We start from the raw sequence: 21,630 nt of genomic DNA, 5'->3' as shown, positions 1-21,630 counted from the left end.
GTTCTACGCATGTTTGTCCCGCGGTCCATAAGGTTTACATAGAGCATGGGACAAGTAGGCGTAGAAGAGCAGATTAGTTCAGAATTTCTTGAAATTCAATGATATTCTTCAACGAAACGAACACATTTACTTAAGAAATCTAGCAGTACCTACTTAGCCCAGAGTCAGCGAAGAGCGACCAACAGGCGGTGTTCAGACATTGCTCAACAAATGCTTCATTCTTACTAGAGCCTTAGAAAACAGTGTGCCTCAGGATGAAAAATTACTTAAAATTCATTTTCAAGATCGTACCAGAGCTTCAATAGGACAAATCTTGCTAAAGAAGCAACTACCAAAACTACATTCAGACTTATCACATTTTTCCTTCCACAGATTTCGTCGTGGACGCCACTCGCAAGGGCAACAAGATCCGCTTCGCCAACCACTCCATCAATCCGAACTGCTACGCCAAGGTCATGATGGTGAACGGCGACCACCGGATCGGGATCTTCGCCAAGCGAGCCATCCAGCCGGGAGAGGAACTGTTCTTCGACTACAGATACGGGCCGACCGAGCAGCTTAAGTTTGTCGGCATCGAGCGGGAGATGGAGTTTCTCTAAAATTGAATAGAGCCCAGCAGCAGGATAGGATACGGAAGTAGTTTTAAGGACAATTGAAAATTTTTAACAGTGTAGGGCACTCGAAGACATAATAAATACATGCAAAGCTATTTTAGTCGCTAGACGCTTTTTCCGACATTTGCAATGATGGGTTTCGGTCGGGCTTTGAACAGTATTTTGTGCTTGACTACAGCTCGCACCAGGTACTCGGTTTTCGGGACGGTTTTGTGTTCTACTGCCAGCGTCGAGTCCAGAACGGTCCGATTGGAGGAGGCTAGCGTGCTGTCCAGATGACTGATTTGGCTGACGTCCAGCATGGTTTCGTTTTCCGCGTCGTCCTCTTCGTTGCTCGGTTCGGTGATGTGTCGCTTTCGGGTTTCGCACTTTTCCATCACCAGAAGGGGTTTATCCACTTTTTGCAGACGTCCTTGTAGAATGTGATGACCGATTATAAGAATCTGGGGGAGATATTGAAAATTATACAGGTTGTGTAATTGCCTGTTGGAGGGAATTTCACTGTTACCGGCTGTCCATATTTGTTATAGAGAAGATCTCCGATGAATTGTCCATCCATAAGACGATCACCTCGCACCTCTAGATCTCCCTGAAGTTCCACTATGCACCACTCCTCTATGTCGCCAATTGGGTTCGGGCTGATAAAGAAAAAAATGTAATAAATTATTGATTGGATAGTCGCTCTATGGTTTTAGATAATCCAATGATATGGTTAAAGCTACGCATGGAATTCGTTTTCACGTACATCGCGTTCAAGTGAGAGACCAAACAGCAAGCAGGGAAATTGGTTTAGAGCGGAACGATTAGAATTTCATATGTGGAACACGTAGGATTGATAAAGTTAGTTTGTTCAGTTTTCAGACTTTAGTCTGTTTGAATAAGTTTTCGAGACTTTCTCATAAATTTAAGCTATACACAATCCATCTATTTGCCTTAACCAACCTTCTGACACCACAATACAATTCCATGGAAAAAAAATCCTACTGGGAGCTGGTTCCCCAAAACCAACAATTTAAAATGGTGAAAACTTGTCCACGGTGAAAATGTAATTTTTGATATTACATGTAGTTTTGAATTGACAAACTGTTACTAAAACTCTTATATTTGATTTTGAACGGTGTATGTGCACGCAGAGAAAACATTTTTAAAATCAAATATATTCCACATTACAACAATATATCTCTATTATTTGCCGGCTTATAATTGTTATTCATTGTTTCAATAACAACTCGTAATTTGGTTTAATAATATTTATTGTTGAATTTGACAGCTGGGTTCAACAAGATGCAACAAAACTAATTTTTGATTCAACATTATTTTCTTTTGAAACATTTTTTTGCATTAAAATAAAGCATATCGTTTTTGAAACAAAATAACAATGTTTTGATTTGATAATGTTTTTGTTTGAAGTAAAAACTCATTTTTGTTAGTTCCACTCCCTCAAGGTGAAGATGCATCGAAGCCGACCCTCAAATTTTCAAGAGCACAAGGCCACACGCTGGTGGTGACCAATCGATTAGGTTTTCAGCTTGAACGGCTGTTTACACGCAGAATAATACTGTAGGCACTTTTATCCCTCAGTTTTTATCTTTACTTACTCTAGAATTTATCGTTTAGGTGGGGAAATAATAATATACAAAATTTGTGGCATTTTGCTCTGCTGGTCTTCTTGCCCCATACGAGTGGCACTCTTGCCCCGTGCCTCGTTGAATAACCTCATAAGGGACATTTTCAAAAATCTCAAATCATCATGTAATTCTTATATTTTTGAAATCTATCGATAACATCATTTCTCGCGTTTAGTATCATACAGGCGTATCTGCATTGATCGATTTCTCTTCGTCGATTTTCTCTTTAGCTTATTACAAAAAAATCAAACGATTTTCATCAGATTTTGCGATGGAGCATGAAGAAGTGCGATGGATACTTTCTACTGAATCGAAACAAGCAGTTGAAAACAGTCACCCGGCCGAATGACTAGCTAAAGAGAAATCGATCACTGCAGTTACGCCCTTATGATACTGAACGCGAGATTTTGAACAAGAGGTGAGCTTGCCCCTACACTGGAATAATCTTCAAAAATTGTGCTAATCAACCATGATTTTAACCTATATATCTTAAGGTGTCCTTCTTGCCCCCAGACCCCCAATAACAACTGTGCAAAATTCCAGCTCGATCTGTGAAACTATATTTCAGCGCCAGCCGTTCAAAGTTTGTATGGGATTTACTATGGGAAAACTTAATTTAGCAAAGAAAAATCACCAGAGGTCGCCCATTGACCTCAATAAAAATTCTGAACACAAACCGCAAAAGGTATTTTTACCATGAAGAAAGAACATTACCGAAAGAAGGCCGCGAAAAAATCTGACACTAGTAAAAAAAGTTATTCAACGAAAGCCTATTGGCAAGGCGACGTTGATTAACACGTAAAGAAATAACAATAATAACAAAATTTGGCAAAATTTTCGAATAGTCTATGCCGCCCAATAGATATACGAATGCATAAATGGCAACATTGGCAAAGAAAGCTCTCAGTCAATAACTTTGGAAGTGCTAATAAGAGCACTAAGTTGAGAAGCAGGTTCGATCCCATGGAGGACGCAATGCCAGGATGGAGGAGGAGGTGAATACAATTTTTCAGAAAACTGAGAAATTATTGAAAAAAATCCTAAAGCAAATCTTCTAGTAACTTTCGTTAAAAGTTGTGTATGTTCTTAAGTCACCCTTGATGAATGAGGATTTCTAGAAAGACTCACTTTTGAAGAACTTTTAGAAGATTTTCAAAATTTTTGCTCAGATGATTGAAAAAAAAAAATCATTTGAATCTCTCAATAATACCTCGCAGGATTTTGTGAAGGAACTCCTGGACGAAATCCCGAAAAAATAATGTAGGAATGAACGGTTGATTTCTTGAAAAAAAAAAAGTGTAGTGTTAACTGGTGTGAAACTTTTAATGAACTTTATAATATTCGAAGGGGATTTAAAAAACTCATTGAAAAACGTTTGGAAGAACTCCAATAATCCTTGAATGAAATGCTGGAGAAAATTCTAAAGAAACTTAATAATGAAACACAGGTCGAATTTAAGGAAGTATTTGAAATGTTCTTAATAGATTCACCCGAATAATCCCTCGAGGATTTTTTGGAGCAGTTCTAGATAATCGTAGATAAAATGGCGTAGAAATTGTTGTTCGGTTTCTTGAAAAAAAAAAAAATCAATGAAAGGATTTTTCCAAAAAAAAAAAACTCCTAAATTAACCTTTGCGGGTTTTCTTAAAAGAAATTCTGTAGTAATATTTGAAAGTCACAACCGGAGAATTCGGTTGAAAAGTAAAAAAAAACATCTGGAGGAAGTCCCAGGATAGTCTTTGTAAAATTGGACAAAGAAATCTCTGAGAAAAGTACTGGAGCCATTAACGTTGAAGTGATCAAGGATTTCCTGAAGCAAATTCTGGAGAAATTCCTGTAAGCATCCTTTGAAAAATTACTGAAAGATTTGGTAGATGAATTTCTCGAGAAAATCATGTATTAGTTCCTAATAGTATTTCAAATAAAACCTCTGCGTTTCTCCAGGATAATTCCTGAAGCCTGTTCTCGAGAAATGTGAAAAATCATTTTGCATCATAATTATCTGCAAGCAAGATACGGAAAAGACTTTAGAGACTATTTTGATTAGAGACTTCATAGTCGTTTTATCAAAAATAGAGGCTTTTTATAGACCTGCATAAAAATGGTTTCTAAAAAGTAAGCCCTATATATTTTAATCTTTTACTGATTGAATATAGGTGAAGGGATATTGAAAACATCAATCATTTTCTGGTAGGTGGATACAATTCCATACTCGAAAGGATTTTTTTTTTCGATTGTACAGAGTTTTCTAGCAAATAAAGCTCTGGGTTTTGCCGCAAAAATCTTTTGTCGTGAACATATTATCACGAATTACTACCTCAAAATAATTTCCCTGATTGTGATAGAAATTCTCTGAGAGTTCCAGGTTTTTTCATGTTAAATGAAATCCCTAGATAATTCCAGGTTTTCCAGGTAGTAAACGCCCTGTCACATGAAAATTGACCTAAGAATAACTAAAAAAAAACGACACAGGAAATCCACGAGAATTTTTTTGTAGGATTTCCTGAAAAATCGCTAAACAAATTATTTCGGAGAATCGAAAAAAAATTTGTGGGTTTTATTATAAGAAATAGGAAGAATTAGTAGAAAAATCTCAGGAGAAAATTTTGGAAAAATTTTCAGGGTAATCCTTGTGTAAATTACTGGAGCTTACAGTATCTGTGGAAATTAGTGATGGTATTTCCGATATGATGCCTGGAGAATTCTTTGGAAAAGTCCTATTCTCTATATACCTATCTTGAGATCTTCTGAGATTGCTTCTAGCAATCCGAGACGACATTCTGGAAGATCCTGTGGAAGATTTCTCTGGATCCTACATAATATACTTTAATTATGAACGTATTCTCATATTTATTCTTTTAAAGTTTCTAACACAATTGACACGTTTTCGAAATTTGTGGTGCTATATTGAGAATAATTATGCTCTGAAGTGTCTGGGTGACAATTTGGTCTTTTAGCACCAAGGGACCGTCCATAAATGACGTAGCATTCTAGGGGGAGGGGGGAGTCTACGATTTTGCTACGAACCATGTATTAGATATGGGAAAATAGGCTACGATGGGGGAGGGGGGTGTCAAAAATTGGCCAAAAAATGCTACGTCATTTATGGACGCTGTTTTAATAACCATTTTTTTGTTTCCTGAAAAAAAAAGGGATTCTCAGTTGATTCATAACGCTGGGGGTGTTTTGAGAACCAGGCAAAGCTTTTATAGCAAGCATAACGTAGTTTTCAAACATTTTCGGATAATAGTAATATTGTATACTATTGTATAAATCGTTTATTCTTTATTTCGAATCAAAAAAATCACAAGAAAATGTCCTCCACCCTTATCCCCTGAACTTCTTGAACAGCGGATGCAGATGTTCCTTCTTCTTCCGGAACTCCAAGTACACGGCATCGTCCGCACCGGACATCGAGCTAAGCCCGCCGGTACGCTTGGAGCCTCCCGGCCGCGGTGCTCCCGTGCCTTCACCGGGTATCCTCTCGTCCTCGCAGTCCATATCGGTGGCCGAGAGAACCTGCTGCAGCAGTTGGCCCTGCTCTTCGCGCGTCTTGTAGAACAAATCCGGATCGCTGTCCATACCGGCCAGGTGCGTGATCACCTTGTAGCTGTAGCCTTGATTCACCAGGAACCGCTGGCGCTTCCGAGAGTAACCCATTTCCAGGGTATCTTGGGATACGAGGGTGTAGAAGAAGGCGTTGTACTCTTCGGCGATGGCGCCCTTTTTGGCACGGAGGATACGTCCGAGACGCTGAGCCTCCTGACGACGGGAACCACCGTGCGAAGAAATCTGGATTAGGACGTTTGCCTCCGGCAAATCGAAACTGGTATCGGCGACCTTACTGACGAAGATGGTGTTCACTTTCGGGTTGAACTTGAAGTTTTGCAGGATTTGGATTCGCTCGCTCTGCGAGGTTGGACCGTAAATGTAGGGTTTGTTCATCTTGATGGCGTAGTGTTTGAGAGCGAAGACGTTGTCGGAGAATACGATGGTTTTATCGCCACGCTTTTCGTGGTAACGGATTAGGTACTGACAGGCGCGGAACTTGGCTGGGTTCATGACGTAGAGAAGCATCTTTTTGGATGTCTTGGCCACGAGGTATTCCCGGTAGAACTCCGGAGCCATGGGACACCACACTTCTGCACACTGCACCCTGGCGATGTAGCCACGCTTCTGAAGTTCCAGCCAGTTAGCTTCGTAGAGCTTAGGTCCGATGAGGAAGTTAAGATCGGCAATTTTGTCATCTTCACGAAGCAATGTGGCCGTCAAACCGAGTTTACAATGGGACTGGACGATGGTCAAAACTCGACGGAACATCTTTGCTGGAATGGTATGTACTTCATCCAGAACCATGATACCCCATTCCTGTTCCTGCAGCCAACGCATGGTTTGTTCCGCTTCCCAGGAGCGCTTCTGCGTGTGGGTGATCATAGAATACGTTGTAACTAAAATTCCGCAGCCCATCGGTTTGTCCTTGGCTTCCGAAGTGAACCGACAGATCATACTGTCGTCAGCCGTTGACCACATCTTGAACTGCTGTTTCCACTGTTCTACCGAAACACCGCTGTTGCAAAGGACCAATGCCCGCTTTCGAACGGTACAGCAAGCCGTTACCCCGACCAGAGATTTACCGGCACCGCAAGGCAGGACAATAACCCCCGAACGAGCTCTTCCGTTTCCGAACATCTTCCTCAGACTTTTCTCCTGATAAGGACGCAAAACAGCTGCTGGTTTCAAATCAATGTTAATGTCCGCGTTGATTGTATCATTCCGGAAATCGTACTCGGCCAATAAAGGAAACTCTATTTCAATGCAGCGCTTCTGAAGCACTTCGATCTTTTCCTGGTTAACTTCGAAAGAAACCGTATTCAGATTGGCTTCTTCTTCCTCCTCCTCGTTGTCCATCTTATCGTAAAAGTTGGTAATATCGTCCGGAACAGCAACGGCCGTTTCCGCCTCAGCAGGCTTCTCGACTTCGGTCGTCGCCGGAACTGTCGTCGTCGGTCCGATTTTCGTATTTCCAAAGGCTGTAATGGCCTTCTTCTCCATCGTTTGCGTAATAAACCCATCTCCTTCATCATTAGTCCTTCTTAAACGACACGACTGAATCACCGGATCTTTCAGAAGCTTCTGCAGCACTTCCGGATGGGGACTTTCCACGAAGTACTTGTTATGCTTCAGCACAAGCTTGACCTTCCCGTACGAGAGCGTACACAGTCTAATGAACTCCTGAATACCTTCCGGGACCGTTGTCTTACTCAGCCGCTTCAGGTACTCGATGATGTCGTGAGTCTGAAGTCCGACGGACACCGCAGCGTACAGACTGTACGCCGTCAGCTTATACTCGTGGATGTGCTCCGGTCTGAAATATCCAACAAAACTCCGTTAATCCACAATTCCATCGCAAATACAGGTACCCAAAACCATAAGAATTCATCCCAACTCACCGACAAACCGGTTCGGAAATAGCAATCAGGAAATCGTGCGCATGTTTGTACACCGGGGAGAACGATTCCAAGAAAATGTGTCCATTCGGTGCCACCCACAAGGGCCTCGATGCGTTGTCCGGCTTCAGTTCCATCTGCGATCGATAATCTTTCGCTCCGTATTCGTCCTCCTGGATGCCTTCGTCGATTTTCTCGGCATTCTTGGACGCCGCTTCCGGGACGAATTCTCCCCCGGCGGCATCCAGATTGCTGTCGTCGTCATCGTTGGCAAATGCCGAGTAGGCTTCATCTTCCGGGCGACGTTTTTTGTTCCACTTGTTCTCCACGAATCCTCCGGTGGCGGAACTGGCACCGGTCCCGGCGCGATCTTTTTTCGACTTTTTCGGCGGACCCATCGCAGGAAGCGGTCAACGACGAAAGGGCACACAGTTTAGAAACGCAATTACAGCGATTTTTACAAAACTTTTTATGGAACCAAGAACAAACACGACTTTCACGAACTTTGGCACGGACACGTTTGACAGCGGAATGTTTACAGTCGCAAAAGTCGACATACGTCGCCGTCGTCGACAAAGTTATTTTGTGCTATTATTTTTGAAAAATATGGAAATAGTACTTACTTTTTTATGTAGATGGGCATTTTGCAAACAGGTTTTGAAGAAATACACCAAGAACAAACAAAAAAATCTTCTATTATTAAAGATAAAAAACACTACACTGTTGGATGTTCTCAAAAATTAAATTTTAAAATATAATCCTAAAAACACTCCCGCGCGTAAAATTTTCTGATTAAATTTTATGCCGACAAATAATCATACCGACAAAAATAAGAGGGTTTGGCTGGTTAGGTCAACCCGTATACACGGAATACGAAATCTATTCAAAAATTGAATATTTTCTTTATCACACCCAGATGAGCTTGTGCATGCAGAGGCGTGCCATAAATTCTTTTGTTCAGGGCGCACAGTAAAAGTCAAACGTTTTATGGCATGCATAGGCTAATGCTATAAAACGTTTGACTTTTACTGTGCGCTCTGTTTTCAAGTTGCCCGTGAGAGAGAGCGAGACAGCACCAACACACGGCGCACAGTAAAAGTCATGAGAACAAATGATTTTATGGCACGTACAGAGGCTCATTATCATTGTGCCATTTTACGAAGCTAGTCAAATGACAAGTTCTCCTATCTCGGAGCCACAAGCTAACCCAACTTTGACTTCTTTTGACGCAATTCGGCTCTTACGTGGGATAACCCAAATTTGGGTAAGCTGACTTATAGCTATTGACTGTTTAACGATAAACTTGCGACGATCGACGCGCCACCATATTTCATATAACGGAGGTTATTAGAACTAACTTGGAGGTGATGATTTGGAGGTTATTTGGCAATTTGGAGGTTAAAATCACCTCCGAACACTAACGATTTTGCGGTGGGATGTTGACGTTTGATCACGAATCGTTAGATAGTTCTCCTTTGACAACAGCGAAATAACAACCCAGTGCAAAAAAAATTACGTTACGGGGAGGGGGGGGGTCTATGAAAGTGTGACAGTACTGTGTACCCCCGTTAATTTGAACGGTACCTCATGCAAACCATCGGGGTTCATTTTTAATTTGAACATCAAGTCACCCTAGAACCGTGTTCCTGGTTTTACCTTCTTCACTGTTTTGTTTTGATTCTGCGCTCCGTTTCATAGCGTTCCATTTCACTTTACTGCGTTCCATGAGCTAAATGACGTTTGAACCATTTTTAATCTGAACGATGTGCAAATTAGCGGGGTACAAATTAAAAAGTGTTCAGATTAAATGTTGTCAAACCAACGGGGGTACCCTGTAGATATATTAGGTATTGGAAAAAGCGTGACAGAGGGGGGGGGAGGTATTTAGAAATTCCAAAAAACGATGGACGTCATATTTGAATCATCCCTTATTATTATTGTCACGCTCAGATTATCAATAAATAGGTAGCTGATTTGCTCTGTACTGCGCATTAGTTTCGATGATGAAAACAATTTGTTTTGATTCAACAATAATCCTATTCAAAACAAAAGTGAACTGATAGGGCGATATTCAAAACTGAAAATGCAATAAATGGCTCTTTTTTAGTGGTAGTAAAAACGAAATCCTGTAGCAAAGAAAGCACCACGGAGGATGAACTAAACAAACACACATCACCCACTGTTTCACTCATTCTGATCAAGAAACAGAGGCGAACATTTTTTATTTTCTGTGCTATGTTTGCAACTAAAGGGATGTTCAATGGTCCAATAGATTATAGTTAGGTTGTTAAAGGCTGCATTATAAGAAAATATGAAAGTTATTACCAATTTTATGCAAAACATGAATCACCCGAATAGCTCGATACTGCTGCAGTCTGTGAGAGTTGCTGCTCTTGAACGCTCTCGTGCCACGTACCAAACGAGAAAGTGAATGTTTACATACATAGGGCTCTCCGAATGCGATGTGCCACGAACTGCTGGGTTCATTCACATATTTCATAACGCCTAAGTGATCATTTATGACACCCATCCAACCCCTTGTAACACATTTTGTAAGAATATTTTTCGAATTTTGTATGAACTGTAATATCTTAAGGACACCCACCCACCCTCTTAAGCGTTATGAAATTTGGTGAATGGGCCCAATGGTTCGCGAACTGTTACACTCTCCGAATATGGTTCGATCGGCTTGTTCTGATCCACACAACGCTTCCATACGCTTGTGTTGAACGATTGAGAAATTTGAGAATCCAGCGTAGCGCGAGCAGTGAGTAGAATACATATAACAGTGTCGTCGTTCGGCGGCCTGTGAAAGAAACTGAATGTTCGAAAGGTTGTTGTCTGCACTTTTTGCCGCTGGCGCCAACGGTTAGAGTTTAAGAACGAAATAAATAGTCGTTACCCTATCGTCAATTTAAAAATTTTAAACCTGTTATTTTGAACGCTGTCTGCTTCGTACCGAAAATCGCAAACGAATTTTCTTAATTTTATCATAGGCTTATATTTACCAACGAAATTATTTTGGCTGTAGTAATTCCACAGACAAACTGACGTAACGCTTAGAACAAATCACATTCAAAGTTACAAGGATATGTGCACCCAATGCTGGAATCGGTGTGGCTGGCCGATGAGCTAACACGTGTCGGTAGTGTGTAAACATCAAACACGAATAAGAATGATACGAGCGCTGTGGGCGGTGGATTGACCACATACCATATATTTGAATCGACCGTTAAAATGCGGTCAATGGACAATGATGAGAGTGTTACGTCTATTTGTCTGTGGTAATTCCGTGACTACCCGGTCAACCAGTCAGTGATTTTCGATAGCGATCAATATAGATTCGTTTTGAACCGTTAGCGATCACCATCGTTGGTCAGAGATCTATAAAGAATTATGAAGACTGGTTGGTCGGGTATCTATCCTTCATATTTGGGTAAAATGATCCTAGCGTGGCCAACTGAACAACTTTTAAGAAATTCAAAGTGGTTTCATATCAGCGTGCTCAGCCCAAGTGGCAAATATGCTTATTTCAATCTGAACCATTTTAACGGGCGGGCAAACGATGCACTTTCAGATTTGCCCGCGCCGGCCCCACCCTGGCCCAAAAAGTGAAAACAGAGAGTAACGGATCCGATGTGGGGTATTTAGAGGTGCGGGCGAACATCAAATCAGTATTTGTGATAACATCAATTTTGAAGTGGTAGTTGTGCAATGCCAACTTCGGCGAGCCGAAAGTTCACGAAGCAGCCGAAGACGACGTCACGTTGAGGAAACTGCGAACAAAATTTTTCACAGCCTCGTCGTCACCATCAGCTGATCGTTTGTTTACATCTTTTTCGTGACTAATACAAGCAAACACATACTAAGAGCCGGACCTGTTTTATATGACATTGTAACGGATCTGTCAGATTTCAAACAAGGAGTAACGGGAAAGCAACGGCGCGAGAGTGCATGCACGGCATGCACAAACGGAAAGTTGGGAACATCTGGCCTGCAGTCCGAACTGTCAAAAGTCCTCCATATTTTTCGCAAAATCCAGTCACGGCAGCGGTTTCGGAACCGAAGTGCTCTTTATTTCCGGATTTTTTGCGTGTTCTATTCTGTTGTGTTGTTTCCGTTTGTTTGCGATCGATCCGCGGCGGAGAGTTGATCCGATTTGTCGTTCGGGTTCGCGCGATAAGTATCGGTTTAGTGCGGTGATAAACTACTCTTGTTTCCTTCGTTCGAAAGATTGTGTGTTTTCTTGTGCTTCTGCTGCGGTGCGGTGGAGCTGAAGTTTTTCTCGATTAATCATCGCTCATACTTGGGCAAGTGCTGAGATTGTGTGTGTGCGTGTTCTTCGTTGTACATTCAAGGTAGGGTGGTCCAATTTCGTACGACTGTTTTAAAATCATGAAATTTTCAGTAATTTCTTAACCTTAACGCCCCTGATCTTTTTTTCATAACCATTTATTTTAATTAAATTCTGAGTAAAAGCTTCCAAAAATTCACAGAGAAATAATCCAGTGGGTACCTTTAGAAATTATTTTATAGGAAAAGTGTACCAGTTATGGCCATAGTGGTTCCCTATTTGGCCATATGTGTAATTTCGAAAACTAGCAAATTTTTAACATTTTTGAATGTTTCAACATCAAGATACATCCTTTATCTTATTCCTAAAACACACAAAATTTTTCAAAATGTGAATAAATTCAAGTTATTATGTATGGCGAAATAGGGAACCACTATGGCCATAACTGGTACACCTACCCTATAACTATTATGTTACTGCGATGAGGCAATCACGAATTTATGAATAGGAAAAGTGTACCAGTTATGGCCATAGTGGTTCCCTATTTGGCCATATGTGTAATTTCGAAAACTAGCAAATTTTTAACATTTTTGAATGTTTCAACATCAAGATACATCCTTTATCTTATTCCTAAAACACACAAAATTTTTCAAAATGTGAATAAATTCAAGTTATTATGTATGGCGAAATAGGGAACCACTATGGCCATAACTGGTACACCTACCCTACATGAATATTTCATTAGGGATTTTCCTGAAAATTACCCCAAAGATTTTTTCATGAATTGTTCAAAGATTATCGAGAGAAAAGTTTAACAAAGAATGCCTGTAAGGATTCCTGTTAGATATAAGTAAGCCATGACTTTGGTTTAAATAAATTTTTCACTTTCTGTTCACACGTTAAACGAACAAGTCGTTTTCTTTCTTATCTGAAGATACAATAGGTTATGGGCCTATCGTTTTCAAGCCGAAGCTCTGAAAATTCAAGATGAATTCCGGAAGTCAAGCAGGATCAAGCGGCAGTTCCGTGCAAGGGATTTCAAGTCTGCCAGGAATCGAGCGGTTATCCGGACGAGAGAACTGGGCTACGTGGAAGTTTGCCGTTCAAACGTACCTCGAGCTGGAAGATCTCTGGGAAGCCGTCAAGCCTGCGCTGAGAGAGGACGGAACGTACGAAGCCGTGGAACCTGCGAAGGACCGGAAAGCAAGAGCCAAGGTAATTCTTCTCCTCGAACCGGTGAATTATGTTCACGTAAAGGAGGCGAAAACGGCACAGGAAGTGTGGGGAAACCTGGAGCGGGCGTTCGAAGATTCCGGCCTAACCAGGCGGATCGGTCTCCTTCACAAGCTGGTGAAAACCGATCTGATGAGCTGTTCGTCCATGTCCGAATACGTAAATCGGATAATTTCCACGGCCCATCAACTCAACGGAATCGGATTCAACATTTCGGAGGAGTGGATTGGTGCCCTGCTGCTTTGCGGTCTGCCGGAGGAATACAGGCCAATGATCATGGCCCTGGAAAATTCTGGAATCAGAATCACCGGCGACGCGATAAAGACGAAGCTGCTTCAAGAGGTGCAAATTCCATCGGCTGATGCGGCGTTGTTGTCGAAGGGTAAACGTAACCATGGTAACCCCAGCCACGGCAACGATAGCAACCACAACCGTGGAAATCAATCGAAGCAATCCACATCATCGAAGGGACCGAAATGTAGGAAGTGTCACAACTACGGGCACATTGCGAAGGACTGCAGAAGCACGAAAAAAGGAGACGCTTTCTGCACCGTCCTGTCTACGTTCGAAGCCGCCAGTGATGCTGACTGGTACTTCGATTCTGGAGCCACGACTCACATGACACGAAGCAAGGCTCTGTTGCAGAACGTGAAGCCGTCCAGTGGCACTGTGGTGGCCGCGAACAAGGCCGCTATGAAGATCGAGGGAACAGGAACCGCTGCTCTCAAGCCCGTCTGCAAGGACCAAGGAAGTGAAATATCCGTGAGCGATGTCCACTACATTCCACAGCTGTCCGTGAATCTCCTCTCCGTCAACAAAATCGTAAGTAAAGGTTACTCGATGATGTTCGACAACGCTGGCTGCAAGGTGATGAATTCGACCGGCGACCTAGTGGCTACTGGATGCCACGAAAATGGACTATTCAAGCTGGAACAGCACGAGCGCAGCGGAGCCGGCAAGGCGTTGGCTTGTCCGACGGATGATTCCATGGACGTTTGGCATCGGCGAATGGGCCACCTCAGCGAGGCGAATCTGAAAAAGCTAGCGAGCGGTATGGTGAGTGGCATGAATTTCAATTCAAGTAGCATTAGTGATTGCAGCGTGTGCGCCAAAGGGAAACAGTCCCGATTACCATTTGGCAAAAAGGGTTCCCGAGCAAAGGAATTGTTGGAGGTCGTTCACTCGGATATTTGCGGTCCGATGGAGGTACCGTCGCTAGGGGGTAGCAGATACTACATCCTGTTTGTGGACGACAAATCACGCCGCATGTTCGTATACTTCCTACGAACGAAATGCGAAGGTGAAGTTTTGAGGGTGTTTCAAGCTTTCCACGTGATGGCTGAGCGGCAGACCGGTTCGAAAATCAAAACCATCCGAACCGACAACGGGCTGGAGTATACCAACAGGAAATTCCAGAGCTATTTGGAAAAGTTTGGTATCCGGCATCAGCGAACAAATGACTACACCCCGCAGCAGAACGGTATGGCTGAGAGGGCAAACCGGACAATCGTCGAGCGTGCTAGGTGCATGCTATTTGAAGCAAACTTGCAAAAATCGTTTTGGGCAGAAGCGGTTTCGACGGCGGTGTACCTCATCAATCGATCACCGACTCGCGGTCATGGGATGACACCCGAAGAATGCTGGAGCGGAAAGAAGCCGGATTTGTCCAACATTCGGATCTATGGAGCAAAGGTGATGGTTCATGTCCCGAAACCGAAGCGGCGTAAGTGGGATGCGAAGGCCCATGAATGTCGTCTGGTTGGATTCGATGAAGACACGAAAGGCTATCGTGTATACGACCCGGCAACGAAGACTATATCAAGAAGTCGAGATGTAACGTTCATCAATGAGAGCGACGCCGGTACACCGGCGGCGACAATCAAAAGCAGCAAACCACTGATTATCAAGCTAGACGTAGAAGAGGCGGTATCGTTTCCCAACCCAGAAGAAGCTACCGGCGGGCATCCGACTCCCGCGGATGGTGCAACTGGTTCAGTTAAAGTCGATGAAAGCGATTGGGACGAAGAAGAATTCGAAGAAGCAGCAAGCAACATCAGTAGTTCTTCCACAGATACCGTGACTGACATCACCGTGCTCCCCCCACGACAAACTTCAAATCCACCTCCGTCACAGGTGTTGAGGCGCAGTGGTCGGGAGCACAAACTTCCAGGCAAGTATAGAGATTTTGCTATTTCGAGCAAAGGCTTGCCCTGTTCTCGTTTTTCCCAGATTCCTGCAATCGATGACAACAACCCATTGAATTCCGATGTGGCGAGCGGTGAAGCAAGCGGTTCATCCCTGGGTCCTGAGCGCTCGAGCCAATTCACTGGTGTGGCCTCTCAGCAGCAGAGTGACGAACAAGCCACGATTTCTGACGACCCGACCACGCATCAACAAGCAATGAGTCGAGATGATTCGGACAAATGGAAGGTTGCCATGCAGGAGGAGTTTGACGCTCATATGGCGAACGAAACGTGGACCTTGACGGAACTTCCTGAGGATAGGAAGGCGATCCGTTGCAAATGGGTCTACAAAACGAAGCTGGATGCCAATGGAAACCTTGATCGACACAAGGCGCGACTTGTGATCAAAGGGTTTTCGCAACGAAAGGGGGTAGATTATGACGAAACTTACTCCCCGGTAGTCCGTCACAGTTCGCTGCGATATCTGTTCGCCATGGCGGCGAAACACAATATGGAGGTTCAACAGATGGATGCTGTCACCGCTTTTCTCCAAGGTGAACTGACGGAAGAAATCTTCATGGAGCAGCCTCCGCTGTTCGTCGATCGGCGGAATCCATCCCTGGTGTGTCGCCTCAACAAGGCGCTATACGGGCTGAAGCAGTCCAGTCGAGTCTGGAACCAGAAGCTGGACCACATGCTGAAGCAGTTCGGGCTGAATCAAGCGAAGTACGATCCCTGCGTGTACTACCGCATCGAGGGTAGCAGCATGATATTCGTGGCAGTCTACGTGGATGACGTTATGATATTCTCCAATGACAGCGGATGGATTGAGCAAACGAAGGCGTTCCTGAGTGGTCATTTCCGGATGAAGGATCTTGGTGCGGCAAAGAACTGTCTTGGAATCCGAATCACACGGACGGATAGAACCATAGCGCTTGATCAGGAAGCGTACGTAGAAGCGATGCTGGCAAAGTTCAACATGGCGAACTGTAAACCAGCGAAGGTGCCGATGACCGACAAGCTCACGAAGGACATGTCTCCCAAGACGGATCAAGAAGCGAAGCAGATGACCAACATTCCGTACCAGGAAGCAGTTGGAAGCCTGATGTACCTCGCTCAATGTACTCGGCCAGACATTCTGTATGCCGTGAATCAGTTGAGTCGGTACAATTCCAATCCCGGAATGCAGCACTGGGGTGCTGTGAAAACCCTGTTTCGCTACTTGCGCGGAACAGCATCGATGAAGTTGGTGTACCGCAAGGATGGCGACAACAACATCAATGGTTACAGTGATGCAGACTGGGCGGCCGACGTGGACGACAGAAAATCCACCACCGGCTATGTTTTCACGCTGCAAGGGGCAGCTATCTCGTGGTGCTGCAAGCGCCAACCGACGATTGCCTTATCGACCTGCGAAGCAGAGTATATGGCACTGTCTGCTACTGTTCAAGAAGCATCGTGGTGGCAAGGACTCACTGCACAATTCGGAGCGACGGGTCCAATATCCATCAACTGCGACAACCAGAGCACCATTGCGATTGCTAAGAACGGTGGCTACAACCCTCGGACCAAGCACATCGACATCCGTCACCATTACATACGGGATGCGCTGGAACGAAGAATAATAAATATCAAATACATTGAATCGGACAATCAACTCGCCGATGGCCTCACGAAACCATTACCACGCATGAAGCTTGAAAAGAATCGTGAAGCCATAGGAGTCCTAGCTTAAGGAGGAGTGTTAGATATAAGTAAGCCATGACTTTGGTTTAAATAAATTTTTCACTTTCTGTTCACACGTTAAACGAACAAGTCGTTTTCTTTCTTATCTGAAGATACAATAATTCCTCTTGAAACTTATCTATAAATTCGACAGAAGACTCATGGAAAAACTATGAATCATTGCAGAAAGTCTTATGCGGGTATCTCACCTGGAACTAATCCAAAATCTTTTCTAAAATTTCCGCCAGACATTTTCAATTAAATATTTTTCCTAATTCAAGAATTCCAATAAAATGTTTGCTAATTATTTATGTAATTATCCACTTGCGATTACTTTAGGAACTACTTCAAGATTTTTAGAAGTATTTGTTCCAAATTCATTCAACTTTTTTTGGATACCGATTTTTCAAAGATTCCTTGGAGATGTGGATTCCTACTATCATTTTTCTAGAAATTCCTTGTAGGATTCTTCCAGTATAAGCGTCTGTAAACGCACCAGGAGTTATTTCAGTGATTCCTGCAGGAATTTCTATATGGGTGTCTGACCAACTGCACCACCGTTTTTCTCCCAATTATTTTAGTTTTCTCCATGAATTCTTTATGGTATGGGCTCTTCTAGAGAGATTTAAGAAAAAAAAATTAAAGAGCCAAGAATATTATCAAGAATTTATGCAGATTATTCCAAAGATTGCAAGAATTATTCCAAGTTCTTTTGTAATGTTTCTTTTTAATTTTTCATTTATTTAGTTAACATCTAAACAGATAACACTGAATCAACAATTTCACGCCACAATACTCGTTCGTGGCCGCATCTCTCCATCCTTGGTTCTGCCCCACGCTCGCCAAATCGATACGCACTTGATCCGCCCACCTAGCTCGCTGCGCTCCACGCCTTTTTGTACCAACCGGATCCGAAGATGTTTCTTGTAGTAGCTTGGATCGAACATTTGATCAGGGACCCCACTAAGTACAATTTAAATTTTAGTCCGCGTCTAAACCGAACACAAACGTTACTGTCTGGCATAAAACGAAATTTATCAGCACAGGCAACTCAGAATTTCTTCAGTTATAGATTATTTGACAGCTCAAATTTCAGCCTGATAAGTGAGTCTTTCACTAGGTGGGCTACAGCTTTAGTGCAACGAACAAAAGTTGGCTGTAATTTATAAATGATCAACTCTTTGTTGAACGGTTGTACAAAAAGTTGAGGGAACAACGCGATTGAATATATAGGTTATTGATTAGTTATACGAAATATTCAGTCATACAATTTTGAAAGATTTTGAAAAGCTATTTTTTGAATCCTCACTTTAATAAACTATGTTTAACATTTCAAGTACCTACCTGAAGGAAGAAGTTCAGTAATTTCCACAGGGATTATTCTAAAAAAAAGTTCTAGGGACTATTCCAAAATTTGCTCTAAAAATTTTAGCAGTCGTTATTCTATAAAATATTCCAATCCCGTTTGAACTGACATTTCATTTCAACTGCAAACTGCGATCAGAAAAAGCGCTTCCTCATCGATTCCTTGCATAAATTTCGCTTGCAAAAAGAGGGGCCAAGAAATTACATAAGAACTAACAATCCTTCAAGGAGAGCCTTCAGAAACTTCACAAGCATTCCAACCAGAGATTGTAGTTCTTCCAGAAATTTTTCGATTAATTTGCCAAGTAAAATCTTTCAAAAACTTAATTTAACTTCTCCCACACCAGCAAATATCCCAGCTATTCCTACGATCATTATTTCACTTTTTTCACAGATTCCTTTCTGTTAAGCAAGGAATTTCTTCAGAAAATCCTGCAGAATGTTTCCCGAGATTCTACTTATTATTTTTTCAAAAAATATTTTAGTTATTCGAAGACTCGAAGAGTCCAGAAGTTTCTTTTACAAGTCCATCAAAAATTTCTTCAGAATAAAATATTACTGTTTGATTTTTTCCTTAATTTGTTTTTGAGAATTTCCCCAACAAAAATCTGAAAAAATCCCTTGACAATTTCCAAAAGAATTTCTGGATATTTTTTTTAAAGAACCTACCTTAGAGAAATTCCTGGTTGAAATCGTGAAAAACAAAAAACCACATTTTTAGGGGAAATCCCTGAAGGAACCTCCGGATAAATTACTAGTTGAATTCTTAACGATGTTTTTAATGAAAAACTTCAAGGAGATTTTAGGGAAATCGAAGAAAAATAAACTGAAAAATCTTTGACTTAATTCCTGGTGAAATCTCTATAGTATTTTCAGGAGGTATCCTTTGAATAATACCATGTTGAAATCCTGCAGGTATGTTAAAGGAAATCCTGAGATGAATTCCTTAGAAAGTCTGTAAAAGAATGACTTAATGGAATCCTGGAAATCGTTGGAATGATATATAATGGAAACTGTGGGCAAACTTCTGCGTTAATTTTTGATAAAATTCCCGAAAGAATACCTAAAGTAATAGGAGTAATAATGACCTGAACATTTCCTTGATTCACTTCCGTGATTCACTTCCGTGATTCACTTGACCGAATCGCCTGAAATATCGCAGTTCAATACGACACATTGTTTTCAATTATGAGCTCAGCAGCACCTGCTGACGTGAATCGAGTGAAAAGAAAAGATCCGGCTCTTTGCTTGTCGTAATGTCACAAGGAATTAAAAAAAATCTTTGAAATATCCTTAGTGAAATGCCGGGTCAGATTCTCTGATGAAACCTCAAGAAAACGCTTATCTTTTGGTTTCTTTTCGTTTGCTAAGTTCCTGTTTGGTTTCTGTTTGAAGTCTCTAAAGTTCCTCCTTATCCATGAATCGCATCACCGACCAAAGGTGACTCCCTGGGAGGGAGAAACCAATACAAAATTTCTGTACGTCATAGTGAGCCGGGATTCCGCTGTCACGAACTGTCACTGTGAGCCCAGAACTCAAACATTGGACTAACATGGAAGAAGCGCGTAAATGATTAAAACACATTTTCGCATTTCATCAAAAGTGACAAAAATCGAATGGAAATCAATTCATGCACACAGTGCAAGTAATGTCACGTGAGCACATTTCAATCTGATTGAATATAAGGCATTAAAAAAAGCATCGTTTTACTTTTTCCAATAAAAATGAATATTTAGTGCACAGAAAACTGTGGCCCTTTTTCCATGTTTGTCAGGAAAGATCGAAAGTACACAACAAAAGAAAACTAGCGATTTTCCTCACTAATAAAGACCCTTCCCGTGGTGATTGTGGAGATGCCGAGGTATTTTCGGTCTCTAAAAGCAACTATCATTGCACCCTAACATTCCTTCCCCATCCCAACTGACTGAAAGGACTTGGCCGGCGCCGTTATTGATTAATAATATGAGATCTGCTAAAATTGCACTTCGAGAGTAAGCGGAAACTCCCATCCCTTATTCATTTGGATCGAAGTGTAATTCTTACCAGTTCCGATCAATCACGGAGTACCAACCATTGACATGTACAGTAGACAGTTTCACAAAAAAACAAAATGTTTGGGATTCAACCAGTCACCCTAGTCCTAGTTGCAATACTAAAACAAATTACCTGACAGATTTTCATCCAATTTGGAGAAGATTAGGAGGTGCCTCAAGTTGAGTTTGTAGTTTTTGGGTATTTTTTACATTAAAAAAAATCTAACGAGAATTTGGAAAAACGAAAATCAAAATAAATACCACTAGTTGAACGTATTATTAGTACTTTACAACTTTTGAGAACACTGTATGCCGATTAGAGATGGTTTTGACCTCATCAAATTGATTTCTGTGCATTAAAGTACCAGTAAAACATACATTTCTCTACAGTTTTTATTCTACAAGATTCTTAACCTCATGCTCAATCATAAAAGTTCAACCGTCGTATCATTCCTTTGTCATTTCTGAACATTATTGTAGTACATCATTTTTTGTATCCGAATTACAGATTAATTGTAAAAAATCGTCGGAAATACGAAATTCCTCATTCCCCTGCATTTAGAGCTGCTGCCAAATGGCGCAATTGCTGACATATTACAAAATTAAACATAGTAGCTTTGCTTTTCCAATGATGGATGATGATTGAAGAAAACAACTTTCAAATGTCATCAACGCAGTTGTGTTTCAAACAACATTCGCATTAGATGCCAAGCAATTACATATGTGATATAGTCCCAAGGTCAAGCTTCTCGACTACTCCCTCCCCTAGGACGTGTAATCTTGCCGCGATGGGTGGGCTTACCCCATTAGCACTTATATGGGAACCAAAGACATGTCCAGTCGTGGTGGTATCACATCAGGAAATATTTGTTTAATGCCGCGTCATCAACCATCTGGCATAGATGCATCAATCTTACGGATGTGATCCAACGGTTATCCTGTTGCCAGGCATCGGGGTAACAGGAGCCGTAGCCACGCTTTGATGCAGATAGGTTAGATTCTGTTTAAATGGTTATAATATTGACTAATGAGGAGAATGACTAAGGATCCATCGAGTAGAATGTGACACAAATGTTAATTTGTTATGCTTCTCTCATTAGAATCATAA

At 41.9% G+C, this 21,630-nt stretch overlaps 4 protein-coding genes across 6 annotated transcripts in view; 2 read left to right on the top strand and 2 right to left on the bottom strand.

The window, feature by feature from the left end:
- The window catches only part of LOC5577466 (histone-lysine N-methyltransferase E(z)), a 29,379-nt gene extending 28,670 nt beyond the window's left edge, over nucleotides 1-709 (top strand). For both annotated transcript variants that reach the window (XM_001663344.2, XM_021854812.1), the window contains one exon: nucleotides 373-709. In XM_001663344.2, the coding sequence (XP_001663394.2) occupies nucleotides 373-599 (227 nt within the window). In that variant the 3' untranslated portion in view covers nucleotides 600-709. The remainder of the gene's footprint in view (nucleotides 1-372) is intronic.
- LOC5577092 (chromosome transmission fidelity protein 8 homolog) lies at nucleotides 625-8,521 on the bottom strand. Its single transcript, XM_021854813.1, has 3 exons — nucleotides 8,313-8,521; nucleotides 1,123-1,252; nucleotides 625-1,057 (listed from the first exon to the last, which is right to left on the bottom strand). Exons 1-3 carry the CDS (start codon nucleotides 8,330-8,332, stop codon nucleotides 719-721), a joined length of 489 nt encoding a protein of 162 aa, XP_021710505.1. The 5' UTR covers nucleotides 8,333-8,521; the 3' UTR covers nucleotides 625-718.
- Nucleotides 5,506-8,232, bottom strand: LOC5577460 (DNA excision repair protein haywire). The gene is made up of 2 exons (XM_001663346.2): nucleotides 7,693-8,232; nucleotides 5,506-7,607 (listed from the first exon to the last, which is right to left on the bottom strand). The coding sequence occupies exons 1-2, from the start codon at nucleotides 8,085-8,087 to the stop codon at nucleotides 5,570-5,572; spliced, it is 2,433 nt and encodes an 810-aa protein (XP_001663396.2). The 5' UTR covers nucleotides 8,088-8,232; the 3' UTR covers nucleotides 5,506-5,569.
- Nucleotides 8,522-11,678: 3,157 nt separating the features above from the next.
- The window catches only part of LOC5577094 (rho GDP-dissociation inhibitor 1), a 39,985-nt gene continuing 30,033 nt past the window's right edge, over nucleotides 11,679-21,630 (top strand). Inside the window, exon 1 of one of the 2 annotated variants that reach the window (XM_021854011.1) lies at nucleotides 11,679-12,047. The gene's annotated coding sequence lies outside the window, so the exon portion shown is untranslated. The remainder of the gene's footprint in view (nucleotides 12,048-21,630) is intronic. The other variant, XM_001663131.2, reaches the window with a different exon arrangement.

This window comes from Aedes aegypti, chromosome 3 (assembly GCF_002204515.2).
Source record: "Aedes aegypti strain LVP_AGWG chromosome 3, AaegL5.0 Primary Assembly, whole genome shotgun sequence".
NCBI lineage: Eukaryota > Metazoa > Arthropoda > Insecta > Diptera > Culicidae > Aedes > Aedes aegypti.
Note: the sequence above shows the minus strand (reverse complement) of the source record. Positions and strands in the feature narration are given on the sequence as shown.

Bases quoted from the DNA above. Each gene is read 5' to 3' on its own strand.
- LOC5577460 (XM_001663346.2), bottom strand. From the start codon at position 8,087: ATGGGTCCGCCGAAAAAGTCGAAAAAAGATCGCGCCGGGACCGGTGCC. The intron at 7,608-7,692 runs GTGAGTTGGGAT...TGGATATTTCAG, and splicing joins ATTTCCGAACCGGTTTGTCG to ACCGGAGCACATCCACGAGT.
- LOC5577092 (XM_021854813.1), bottom strand. From the start codon at position 8,332: ATGCCCATCTACATAAAAAA. The intron at 1,253-8,312 runs GTAAGTACTATT...TTTCTTTATCAG, and splicing joins ATGCCCATCTACATAAAAAA to CCCGAACCCAATTGGCGACA. The intron at 1,058-1,122 runs GTAACAGTGAAA...TATCTCCCCCAG, and splicing joins ATAACAAATATGGACAGCCG to ATTCTTATAATCGGTCATCA.